This window comes from Haliotis cracherodii, unplaced genomic scaffold (assembly GCF_022045235.1).
Source record: "Haliotis cracherodii isolate W230 unplaced genomic scaffold, xgHalCrac1.p SCAF_1, whole genome shotgun sequence".
NCBI classification, from domain to species: Eukaryota; Metazoa; Mollusca; class Gastropoda; order Lepetellida; family Haliotidae; genus Haliotis; species Haliotis cracherodii.
Genome location: NW_027266264.1, coordinates 2998859 through 3012658, shown reverse-complemented (window position 1 = coordinate 3012658; position 13800 = coordinate 2998859). Strand labels below are relative to the sequence as shown.

Genomic DNA, 13800 nt, shown 5'->3' with positions numbered 1-13800 from the left:
GAAAGAATCTTGGTGCCTCGTTGCTATGATAACTACTATGTATAATACTCTTTGTCCCCTACCGTGATATGGCTGATTTCTAAACCATACTCATCCACTCGTCCACACGTTTGTTATATGTGTTAGTATGATATACAGACGTTTGCAAAGAGATGTGTTTCCTAATGATTCATAACCACAGTCACCCAACTATGCAGCATCGCTGATGCGTTTTCATCAATATGTTACCTTGGGTACAGTTGTACCCAAACCATCCAGCCTCGCATCCTGAGGCACATCGTCCATCTGCCTTGTCACACACAGCGCCACTCAAACAGTGTCCACAGGATCCCTCGCAGTTGTCACCAAAATACCCATCCGTACACTCTGAAACAGAAACGTTGTTTCCCCATTACCCACAAAGAACATAATCCCATCTACTTAACTAACTCCAAATATCAAGTTGATCTGTCAAGTGGATCATATTTTCTCTCCTACTCCTTATCTCCTTACTGTCACAGTAAAGTATTCATTTTATTCACACCATATATTGTAAATCTTGAAATTAACGCGAGCGTGGATTAAATGCGACAAATGCGAGTGGCCTTTGTCCGCATTAATGAAACTTCGCATTTATGATTATCAACAATAGTGAGTGAGTGGGTGAGTATGGTTTTACGCCGTTTTTAGCATTATTCCAGCAATATCACGGCAGGGGACACCAGAAATGGGCTTCAAACATTGTACCCATGTCGGGAATCGAACCTGGGTCTTTGGTGTGACGTGCGAACGCTTTTAACACTAGACTACCCGACCGCCCCTGTCAACAATAAGATTGTTTATATGAGATATTCGATTATGGGTCAGTTTTCCACAATTGACCAAAAGGCTGACGAATGAAATAATTGATGAAATAATGTGTACATCAATATTGACCTTCAACGCTTTATGTATAAAGTTTGATAAATAAGTTGTATAAATGTGTTAACGAAAGAATTAATCAATCATCAGTAGATTCAGCAAAGTCAAAGTTCGTATTGTATCAAATTAAATTGCACATATATGTATGAAAGAATCTCGGTACCAATCGCCACCGGGAGATGATTGCCGTATCTGATAAAAAGACGCTTTCAAATGGATGTGTTTCTCAATGTTTCAAAACTATATATTTTATCGGTCTTGGGAAATTGTGAGAAACTGATTTTTTGTTGTTGCATAGGCTCAACAGTCATTGAACAGCAGTGCTGATGGTGTTTCATCAATATGTTACCTTGGGTACAGTTGTACCCAAACCATCCAGCCTCGCATCCTGAGGCACATCGTCCATCTGCCTTGTCACACACAGCGCCACTCAAACAGTGTCCACAGGATCCCTCGCAGTTGTCACCAAAATACCCATCCGTACACTCTGAAACAGAAACGTTGTTTCCCCATTACCCATAAAGAACATAATCCCATCTACTTAACTAACTCCAAATATCAAGTTGATCTGACAAGTGGATCATATTTTCTCTCCTACTCCTTATCTCCTTACTGTCACAGTAATGTATTCATCATTTATTCACACCATATATTGTAAATCTTGAAATTAACGCGAGCGTGGATTAAATGCGACAAATGCGAGTTGTCTTTGTCGGTGTTTATATCAATCGCCACCGTGAGATGATTGACGTTTTTGATAAAGAGACATTTTCAAATGGATATGTTTCTCAATGTTTCAAAACTATATATTTTATCGGTCTTGGGAAATTGTGAGAAACTGATTTTTTGTTGTTGCATAGGCTCAACAGTCATTGAACAGCAGTGCTGATGGTGTTTCATCAATATGTTACCTTGGGTACAGTTGTACCCAAACCATCCAGCCTCGCATCCTGAGGCACATCGTCCATCTGCCTTGTCACACACAGCGCCACTCAAACAGTGTCCACAGGATCCCTCGCAGTTGTCACCAAAATACCCATCCGTACACTCTGAAACAGAAACGTTGTTTCCCCATTACCCATAAAGAACATAATCCCATCTACTTAACTAACTCCAAATATCAAGTTGATCTGACAAGTGGATCATATTTTCTCTCCTACTCCTTATCTCCTTACTGTCACAGTAATGTATTCATCATTTATTCACACCATATATTGTAAATCTTGAAATTAACGCGAGCGTGGATTAAATGCGACAAATGCGAGTTGTCTTTGTCGGTGTTTATATCAATCGCCACCGTGAGATGATTGACGTATTTGATAAAGAGACATTTTCAAATGGATATGTTTCTCAATGTTTCAAAACTATATATTTTGTCGGTTTTTGGAAATTGTGAGAAATTGAGTTTTTTGGTATTGCATAGGCTAATCAGTCATTGAACAGCAGTGCTGATGGTGTTTCATTAATATGTAACCTTGATTACATCTGACACCAAACCAGGCAGTCTCGCATCTTAAGGTACACCATCCATCTGGCTTATACACACCTACCCACATGAACCCAATAATAATTCAAGGTATGACGTACTATAAGGGTAGCTGAACACCCGGATACTCCTGTAATCTGACATCCCTCGTGGTATTGGAGTAGAGGCTACACTCCCTCCAGTTACCGGCACGGACAGAAACACGTTCCTTCAGACATAAACAGAAATCAGCATTATTTCATGTTGCCCCAGGACAGCATTAGTTGGCATTGTTGTTGATTGTGGTATCAAATGTGCAGACAGACAGACAGACAGACAGACAGACAGATATGGGTGGAGGGAGGGATAGAGGGACGGAGGGACGGACCGACAGACAGACTGATACTTTTATATGGCATCGTATCAACCGAGCCGTCGAGCCTGACCACCCGATCCCGTTAGTCGCATATTACGACAAGCATTGTCGCCTCTATCGATGAAGACCTATTCTAACCCGGATCTTTACGGTCATTACAACACTGTCTAGAAAGTTCTGGAAGCTAGTATGACGGTATATAAGCAAACAAGAGCATGCTTCTGACACATTTCGTGACTCATGCATTTCAACGCTTCGAAACCAGCTTTCATGTAAGGATCGCCCATCATCCCATCATAGACAGATGGATGAATGGATGGATGGATGGATGGATGGATGGATGGATGGATGGATGGATAGATAGATAACGTGTCGAGGTAACTGTTACAAATATTCCTTACCTTTGCCTGAGATCAATTAGGTAGAGGGTCTTGTTGAACAAGTCAAGTGAAAAGAAATCAGACCGCTCCCCATACGGTATTGATCGTGCAGTTGTTTGGTTTAGTCGAAGCACCATGATTTCACTTCTATGCTTTTGTTCATCAACCCAATACAGATTTTCACCTGAAAAACACACAAAAGGTGTTTTCTTGAAGAAACGATACCATAAAACACGTACAATGTTACAGACCTCTTATCAAGCAATATATAATGTGCACTATGTAGTTTATTTCTCACTGAATCGATGTGTAAAACATCAGGACAGAAGCATCTTTATCTATTACATTTGTTCATATACCAAGACAATGTTATTAAAGAAAATTAGGTTCCTGTCTGCAAATACAACCAGAGAACAACGAATACCATATCGTGCCTTCATTTGGGTCACTTTTGGCTTTTAACGAATGCATTGAAACTAAGTATTTGTTCCCACTTGTGCCTAATCAGTGAAAGAATAGTCTTTATATGCTCACCGCCAAAGAAAACGCGAACTCTTAAAACATATGGAGCAGTATGTAAGTTAAGAAGAGATGTTTCCCATATGTGCCCATTAATGACAAACCACAGAGTGTCTTTATTCTTATCACGATATGCTGCAAGTGCTTTCCAAACTTTACACGCTAATCCTGCACGACACAAATGGCGTATCTCGCGTCATGGATCTATGACGTCACATGTGGTGCGTTCATGAGCGTCTGTTCACACAACATAACAGTTAGTTTGTGCATCGAAACAATTTAGTATCTCTTGAAAATGAGTAATTCATCATATATTAACCAAAATGTATTGCATTCGGTGAGTATATATAGATGATATACCAATGCTAAATAACAGTAGTGAAACAACTGACTTTTCTGTTCCAAGTATGAATAACAGCGGACAGGTTGGCTTAATGTAACGCCACTTTAAATACTATTTCAGATATATCATGTTGCATTGTTTTATGCGAGAGAAAACTACCACGCTTAATGTCCAATGAGGTGAAAACTATTATCCTTCGTGTCCATTGAATATAGTACTTTTATTGTCCAGGTTAAACTATTTTCCTTGTCTTCCAGTGTGGTGAAACTATTTCTTTTATTGTCGAATGAGGTCAACTGTACCCTTATTGTCCAATGAAGCTATTAATAATTAATTAGAAAGACGTTAATACCCTTATTGTTCAGCTAGGTGAAACTACTTCTCCTGATTATTTAATTATGTGACGTTATTACCCATATTGTCCAATACAGTGAAATATTAACCTTATTTCCCACTGAGGTTAAACTATACACTTATTGTCATTGGGATGACACCATTTCCCATATTGTCCAAAGAAGTAATAATATTATCATTATTGTCAAATGAGGTGAGACTATTACCTTTATTGTCTAATGACGTTTTTAGCCTTATTGGCAAGTAGGTTGAAACTGTTGTCTTTATTGTTCAGTGAAATGAAACTATTTCCCTTCTTGTCCAATGAGGTGAAACTATCAAGACTATTGTCCAATGAAGTGAAAATGTGCACTTATTCTCCAATGAAGCAATTGGCTTTATTGGCTTGTGAGGCGATATCCTCAACTGCCAGTGTGGTGTAGCTATTACCCTTATTGTCCAATGACGTGAAGCTGTGACCCTTATTGTTGAAATTATTACCCTTTTCGCCAGCTGGGTGAAACTGTTACCCTTATTAGCCTATTAACCTCATTGTCCAATACTGTGGATCTATTACCCTTATATTATGGTACTGTGAAACTATTACCCTTGTCGTCAAGTACTGTGAAACTATTGACCTCATTGTCCGGTATTGTGAAACTATAACTCTTATCGTCCAATACTGTGAAACTAATACCCTTGTCGTCTAGTACTGTGAAACTATAACTCTTATCGGCCGATACTGTGAAACTATTACCCTTGTCGTCTAGTACTGTGAAACTATAACTCTTATCGTCCAATACTGTGAAACTATTACCCTTGTCGTCTAGTACTGTGAAACTATAACTCTTATCGTCCAATACTGTGAAACTATTACCCTTGTCGTCTAGTACTGTGAAACTATAACTCTTATCGTCCAATACTGTGATACCATTACCCTTGTCGTCTAGTACTGTGAAACTATTACCCTTTTCATCCACAGCTAGTGATGTCGGGGTGCTGCTGCTGCCAGACAGTGCCCGTACTAAAGTCACCCTGTTCCCTCCATCGTAGTTCGACATCTCGATCTTGGGGTCGCTGCCTACATCTGACCAGAACAATTTACTGCAAAGTAAAGAAACTTACACTGAGAGAAGCGAGAAGGATAAGTTGTGATACACGGGTTCTACATCGTACTAGAAATGCGTATCATACCAGCCCCGATTAATAGATTTAAAGGGGCTTCAGAAAGTGAGATAATCCGTGTACTGTTTTAGTAGGGTATTAATATCACAACCAACACGTAGTAATGACGTCATGTTAATCTGGGCCCGGAATACCGGCAATATTGAAGCTAATTCGTAACTTGACAGGTGTGAAACAGATACCGAAAGTTACTATTTAACAGCGATTTGTGTTAATGATGAAGTCGGATTCGTACATTTGACTCGTGCGATTATGAAAAGGGTCTTGTCGCTTTCATTTCAATGAAAAGGGCCCCAGGTAAGACATTACACACTGTCGATGTATTAATGATACATATGTAAAATAATAATTTTGAGAGAATGAGTTGGGTCCAACGCCGCTTTGAACAGAATAAAAGTTACATTTCGGCGTTTTATTACTTAGCAGTTATTCTCAAATGCTTTGAAACAAAGATAATTCCTCGATATGGATTAGTCAAATCTGAGACAAAAAGGTCCCTACCTGTTGATATCTTCGGTGTTTACTGTGAGTTTCGGTAACTATTAAAGTTTTCCTACCATTGAATTGGTTTTCCGTTCATGTGACAGTGATTAACACGAGCATGATTAATATTTGTGGCAAATCTCACATCTACTCAGCCAATCCAAAGAATCGAAGAATGTTGATGATGGACAACGAATACCACTGATATCAGTTATGATTCAAATCAATAGTCAATTTTGATCCTACCGGTTGAACTCATCTACTGTGACGTCATGTGCTCTGCCCAAATTGGAACGAATGATGACAGTCTTCCTGCCCGTCTTCAGGTCATACTTCCCTATGATATCCGAGCCATCGTCGCTGTAGAACAGGAGCCTGGACTCGGGAGCTATCGCCAGTCCTTGGCATTCTGAAAGACAGGTAGTTCTGGCAATGTTTCTAATACACAGAACACATACATGTATCGGCATGACGATTGAATATTTGTTTTCGTTTATATGCCGGTTTCAATTTACTGAAACAATCTCCAAACATCTACGGAGATATAATCACGCACCAAACATATTTCAACGAATTATGGGTATTTGTGTACATATATCATCCAGTATGGTGTGGCTATCTTGATTCAAAAAGATATAGTTTTCTTTCATCAGAAATGTATGTAATTGGCGATAACATTATTACATTTACAACTGTATGCTAGTTATGGTATTCTGAAATAATCTTACTCCGAACAGAGAACACTGTGACATGGTTTCCCCCACTGAGGTCGATTCGCTGAATGTTTCGCTTTTGAAGATTTGACCAGTAGACATGCTCCCTCACTGGATCATAGGCAATGTTCTCGACTCCGCTTACATCGCGGAACACGACCGTGGTGTTTCTGGAGCTCGTGTTCACTTTGTAGATTGGGCCATTGTGGTCGCTGATGAGCACAATCACATCACCTTGAGAACCTGTCGTGATAATAAATACTCGGTTTATACGACGTAAATTGTAATAACGCGGTAAATTGTTATAAACTGCGGTAAAATGTAATAACACTGCGCGGTAAAAAGTAATACTGTTGCAACTTGTAATAAAAACTGCGGTGAATTGTAATAACCACTGCGGTAAATAATGATAAAATATTATTCATTTACTATGCATCATGTCAAAGGAAACAAAGAAAACAATTCGTTTCAGTTTCTCACTCATACTGAGAGATATGTGTGGTAAATGGTCACAAGCCGCGGTAAATGGTAATAACACCTCTAATTCGTTCAGATTCCAAAAATAATTCGAGTTCCTGTACTAGTTCGACTTTACTATGATCAATTCCGACCTCTATCATGTTAAAGGAAAGAAAAAATCGAGTTTACGTTCTGACCTTTAACCAATACTGTCAACAAGCAACAGTAGTACTTGTATGTACAAACGAACTACTTCTATGTGAGCTGTTTCAGCATTTGCTTTGAATTCTGTGTAATTCCTGTTCACAAACTTGTGTTGGATTATGTTTGTCTTCTAATAAAAGCGACCCGTGAAGATTCCGGGTTAGAATAGGTCTTCAGCAACCCATGCTTGCCGTAAAAGGTGACTATGCTTGTCGTAAAAGGCGACTAACGGGATCGGGTGGTCAGGCTCGCTGACTTGGTTGATGCATGTCATCCATCCCAATGGCGTGGATCGATGCTCATGACATTAATCACTGGATTGTCTGGTCCAGACTCGATTATTTACAGACCGCCGTCATATAGCTGGAATATTGCTGAGTGCGGCGTAAAACAACAAACCAACCAACCAACTCTAATAAAAGCTGAGATATGCCTTTGCGATGGGCCAAATGGCATACAATTACAAGTCGTTGAAATCCGTGTCGTTGAAGAATGTATTTCTTTATGAATAAAGTGTGTATGATATTATTTTAGAAGTGTTGGAGAAAATGTTTGAAGACCCAGGAAAGACCCGATACTTGGTTATCAACATGCCTGTATTCATTACATAGAATATTCTATTAAAGCATAAAAGTGATGGTCTTCCTCCAGTATGGTAGGATATAAAAATGGTTAAATCTAGAGATAACCTTTGACCTTCAAGAACGTAGGAATGGTCATGCGACAAATTGCATTTCTACTTACAATTCCACATATAAAAATCGGAAGAACCTTACCTGTTATTATAGTGTTCAAAATGATAATTCCACAGAGCGTTCCAATGTAACGATGTCTATTCATTCTCAAGGAACACACAAGGCGGGTGATATAATGCCGATTCTTCTTACACAGCCGGGTATTAAAACCTCATTGAGAAAGATTGTTTGCAAAAATATTAAGTGTTTGTCTTGTTAAGTCCTTGACGTTCCATATACGATGCATTTTTCACAGAATACCACCTTTTAATAATCCTATTTGAGATGACTCTGCTGCATCATCGCTATATATGCAGAATAGGATCCAGTGTAAGTGGTTATCTAGTGCTACTTCACATTAACATTGGTCTCTCCATGTAACAGATTACGGAGTGCCACATCCAACAACTGATCTACTTGTACTACTTGACAACTACTTTGTAGGTTAGGGTTACAATTGACCGAAAAAGCGAAGTTTAATTTCAGTTAAAGCCAACACACCAATATTCTCACTGCAAAATATGTAGCATATCCTTTTACAAATGTTTGTTTGTGGCCGCCATACTTAAATGCATCGATGTGTGTGTGTGTGTGTGTGTGTGTGTGTGTGTGTGTGTGTGTGTGTGTGTGTGTGTGTGTGTGTGTGTGTGTGTGTGTGTGTGTGTGTGTGTGTGTGTGTGTGTGTGTGTGTGTGTGTGACATTCGTGTTATATGCACATCATTTACGTTTATTGAACACGCTAGACTATACATGGAGACGATGACCATATGTACATGCATCTGTACTATTTATTATATACTTCAGTGTGAAAGACAGTTTTCTGTAGTTGAGAAAAGTGATATTTTCATGGCAGTGAACATAACACTTGATATTTCACTGCAGTGAACATAACACTACCTCAATACCTCAGCGAGTGCCACAGGGGAAGCCACATTGATTGTTTGTTGTTTATATCTGGCTTGACCAGGTTTGGGAAGAGAATTTGTCATTAGGACTTCGGATAACACGTTAATGAATAAAATTTGGGAAATAATGTTCCTTCGTGTGATGATAGGTGAGCGCGTTGCACTCTGATTGGTTGAAAAATGTTTTTAAATGGATTTTGATACCGGAAATATTTCGGACTTGCCTTGATCTTTCTTGAATTCTGAAACCAACCATATTTCATTTCCAAAATTGTCATTCGACTAACACGGACACACACAGGGTACAATAAAGCTTATTCCCGAGAGATAATCTCAAAACGAAATAATCTTACCGACATGTTTTTTTTTAAAAATATAATTTTATTTAAAACCTTTTTTTTAAAATCATAAATACATTGTCGATAGGTATTTTATCTTTATATTTTTGGGGGGCATAAATTTACATTTCAAACATAGTTGGGGTCATGTGATTGTTAATTCTTGTCTTACCCCAGTCTTCATTGAACCGATGGATGTTTACACAAAATTAACTAACCACAGATTACTTTTTACAAACTGTTGCAAGACTGAGTAGTGATTAGGTAGACCTAATCAATTTTAACAACAGTTCTTTCAAATTTCAATTGCATAAAAAAATCGGTATAGTTTCCTTTGCCTCTTAGTTTATATTAGCCGACGCCGAAAGGAGTTTCAATTGCAGAGGTTACAGAGACTGGACAGAGATCAGCAAAATTAGCGTTGTAATGAAGTCGGGATATATTCGTTTCCGTTGTGCACAGCTGTAGAAGAGTATCTACCTTCTTCGAAACGTCATTGACCAATGAAATTCAAGTATTTGACATGTCAGGTATGGTCACACCCAGATGACAACATGGCATCACCCGATGAAGTGTGTCATCATTTTGACATCCACTATTGACCAACACCTGGTGTCATCACTGATTTTAAGTTGTCCATTCACATAAATTCCACAGCTATTTGCCTTTTACACCAAATGGAATCTGAAAGAAAATCCAGACTGGTCATTCTCTTTACGCATTGACAATTTATATTTAAGAGGACAGCACTCCGCTCGGGGCACCTGGCAGTTGACGAAAATTGATTTAGCTACTAGTAATTCTGGCCCGAGGCTCATTATATAGACGTATAGATGAATCTGGCAGTAAATGGTTTGTCTAGTTATCCAGCTGGTATATCTCAGTTTACATAAGACAGAAACCACAGCTAAAAGACCCAGACATGGGCACCAGACTGTTCCCTCTGGTAAGAAGTAAATAACCAACACTGTTCGTATGTTGTCGTAAAATCTTTTATTTCTACCAAAAATATAAGATCAAAAGGCACCTCCTCCCGGGTAGTCATATAATGATGTATAATGCATATTTAAGTAACAAAGGCTTAGATATATTCATAAACGTGGCATGGTCGATGTGGCCAGTTCAACTGTTCCAAAGCCCAAAATAGACACGTCTCCTCTTCTCTAAGAATGATAATATGACGATGGTTCGATCAAGCATCCACAAGAATTTGGAAGTCGTCTGTGCTGGCAGTCCTACATGACGCGGTATGCTACTGTATCCTCACCTGTATTGGGTATTGATGATTTCCTGAGTCTGCAGAAGATGAAAGAAATCAAATTATTTATTAATATAAATAATTAATCATTATGTTGTAGCCAGTGGTGTTTAATTATACACAACTTTAACACAATCATTACTTTTGTCTCAGGGACACATTTACCTTCTCAGTACTCCTCAATTTAAAGGACCAAATACTTCCCATGAAGAAACACTATCTGATCCCAGAATCTTTCTAACGAAGCATTACCCATCCCAAAAAGGTTTGTGTTTGGCCTTTCAAAACCGTGAGACCATATCATGGTGCCAGACACAATAGCAGGCTACTCAATCTTTCAATCATAAACATGAGCTATTCCAGTGTATTCAACAACGTCAGGGCATTCCCCCCAATAATACTATTGAGCGAAATGTTCCTGGGCAAATGTTCGATATCAACCAAACAAGATAGCATTATAGTCACCACAAAGACCAACCTCCAGTTTGTAACGTTTGAAAGGGAGACACTACCGAGACATATCCATTAGTACAATTAGAAGCTTTATCATTCAATTCCAAACAGTTGACAAACGTGTACCATATGAGCATAGTGTCTTTCTGCTAACTGACTAGATGTTTTCAGACATGAACTTGATAGTAATTCATAAACACGTGCATATGACATGGTCGGAATCGTAAAATGGACTGTGCTTTTAGCAGAGATTTCTTATGATGATGGAAAGGTTTTGGCTATATTCACCTGTATGTGTAGATACCCAAAGCCGTGACTAGAAGCACGGCAGCAGCAGCACAAACACAGACCACGACGAGAATGAGGTTGAAATCTGAAGTACAAGCTCCGTCAATCAAAGACACCCAGTTGTTAATTCGATACACATTTTGATATTTGCATCGAAGCCATACATATCGGAATAGAAAGTATCAAAAGGTATCTTTTATATTCAGCTAAATACAACCAGTGTATGAAGTAGTGAATAAAACTTATTTATTTGGACAAGATGGATTTGTTTCCCCTGTGGTATTTCATGTTCATAATGAGAGATCATCAGTATGCTTTCAAATTGCTACTTTAGTGATAAAACATGACAAGAAAATAGGCCAACATGTAAGCCATGTCAACTATCTTCATAACTGTGTGTTGGTTTGTTGTCTAACGCCGCACACGGCAATATTCCAACTATGTGAAGGCGGTCTGTTAATAATCGAGTCTGGATCAGACAATCCAGTGATTGATGTCATGAGCATTGATCCCCGCAATTGGGATACGATGACATGAACAGGCCAAGTCAGCGACTATGATCCCCGATCCCGGTAGTCGCCTGTTACGACAAGCATAGTCGCCTATTACGACAAGCATTGGTTGCTGAAGACCTATTCTAACCCTGATCTTCAAGGGTACTATCTTCATTAGATCACTTACATAGATATCGCATGTTACTCACGTGAATCCGTTTCTAGTGGAGTAGAAGCATGAGTACAGTTGTACCCAATCCAGCCAGTTGCACAACCAGAGACACATCGTCCATCTCCTTTGTCACAAGCAACTCCACCCATACACTGGCCACAGGACTGATTGCAGTTTACACCAAAATATCCATAGGTGCACTCTAAAACATATATTATTTCACCCCCATTATACAATTAACAGAATATCTGGATACATAATGCTTGATCTGAATTAAATGTTTGTTATTATTTCGAAAAGGTTTTATGTTTAACCTTTCAAACATACATTGAAGGGAATGGATATTTATTTTTATACAGGCCCAAAGGTCATGCTTGTTGAAACCGGAAACGTGTAGATCTTTATCGATTTTTTACCTTGAGTACAGTTGTACCCAAACCATCCAGCCTCGCATCCTGAAGCACACCGCCCATCTGCCTTGTCACACACAATGCCATTCACACAGTGCCCACATGATTTCTCGCAGATGTCACCAAAATACCCATCCTTACACCCTGAAACATTGTATACATTGAAACATTGTATTCATTGAAATATTGTATTCCACCCAATATACAAAGATTTCTCCAGGTGGATTCCGCGTCTATAAGACCAATGTAACTTAGACTGTGTATTATTTAATGCATTTAGAATATATCAAAGCAGGCTTGCTGATCGTTTAAACCGTATAATTGCGTTTTGGGCTAAAGAACATCGCCGATTGCAGCTGACATCAACATACCCATACAGACACTCTGAAGCATAACCCCATTCCACCCCATAGCACCCAAATAATATTACAAATAATTATGCTGTTTCATACACATGTCAAATGGTAATTTCAAATCAATTTCTTTTTTTTATGTTTCGTTTCGGTTTAAGCCATACGTACACTCTGAAACATTGGTCATAAGGATGCTACAGTTCGTACCTTTACATAGTTTACTACATCTCGTTACTTCTGCATCTTTAAGTTAGAATATGCTACATACATAATGAATTGGTTCTACGTCAGTACATACACAACAACTAAAGCATTTAATCGTCAAAACTAGGTAATTTGGCCAAGACATTTCCAAATTTGACGCATCTCCCTGGTTTGACTTGTACCATATGTTCCCGCGCTTTTTCGGTAAACAATTGCCTTGCCTTTGTATGTGTTTGTGACGGGTGAGTCAGGATACGCTCACCGTTTCGCGAACACCTGGTATCATCACTAGTGATTCATAAACACATGCCAATGATATAGTCGGAATCGCACAATCGAGATTTATATTGAATATGGAGCGGGTTTTATCGCCTTACTTATGTGATATATTGCAAACAAATACCGGCGATCAAACAGCTGTTTTTTATGACCATGATCCGCGAGAAGTACAAGTATACATCATCTGATGATACCGAATAGTCCGACGACACAAGGGTAAAGTATCTGCCAGGAAGAGCAAGCCAAGTCGTCACCTCGAGTACAGTGGGGCATTGTCCATCCTGCAGCACATCCTCTGGGGCAGAGACCGTCCGTCTTGTCGCAGGGGATGTTGTCACTGCAGTGACCACATGGGACGTGACAGTCAGCACCGTGACTTCCATCTGAACACTCTAGGTTATAAGGAATGGCTACGAATTAAGAGGCAACAAATTTTGCGAGTTTTGTCAGCCAATTAATACTTTCTGATGCTTGAATTGACCTTTACATATCCACAACATATATACGGAAACCAGTTTACATTTGAACAAGTTTAGATCTCTTTTTGTAAT

The 13800-nt window shown here is 39.0% G+C and overlaps 1 protein-coding gene across 1 annotated transcript in view; it reads right to left on the bottom strand.

Annotated features, from left to right (window-relative positions):
• LOC139443644 (multiple epidermal growth factor-like domains protein 10) overlaps positions 1–13800 on the bottom strand; it is a 33704-nt gene that overhangs the window by 5793 nt on the left and 14111 nt on the right. Inside the window, exons 13-26 of the mRNA XM_071224620.1 lie at positions 13504–13641; positions 12420–12557; positions 12041–12205; positions 11338–11422; positions 10606–10634; positions 8137–8265; positions 6713–6940; positions 6231–6393; positions 5284–5420; positions 3143–3305; positions 2488–2594; positions 1812–1949; positions 1250–1387; positions 229–366 (exon numbers count right to left, since the gene is read on the bottom strand). Of these exons, the coding sequence (XP_071080721.1) occupies positions 229–366; positions 1250–1387; positions 1812–1949; positions 2488–2594; positions 3143–3305; positions 5284–5420; positions 6231–6393; positions 6713–6940; positions 8137–8265; positions 10606–10634; positions 11338–11422; positions 12041–12205; positions 12420–12557; positions 13504–13641 (1896 nt within the window). The remainder of the gene's footprint in view (positions 1–228; positions 367–1249; positions 1388–1811; positions 1950–2487; positions 2595–3142; positions 3306–5283; positions 5421–6230; positions 6394–6712; positions 6941–8136; positions 8266–10605; positions 10635–11337; positions 11423–12040; positions 12206–12419; positions 12558–13503; positions 13642–13800) is intronic.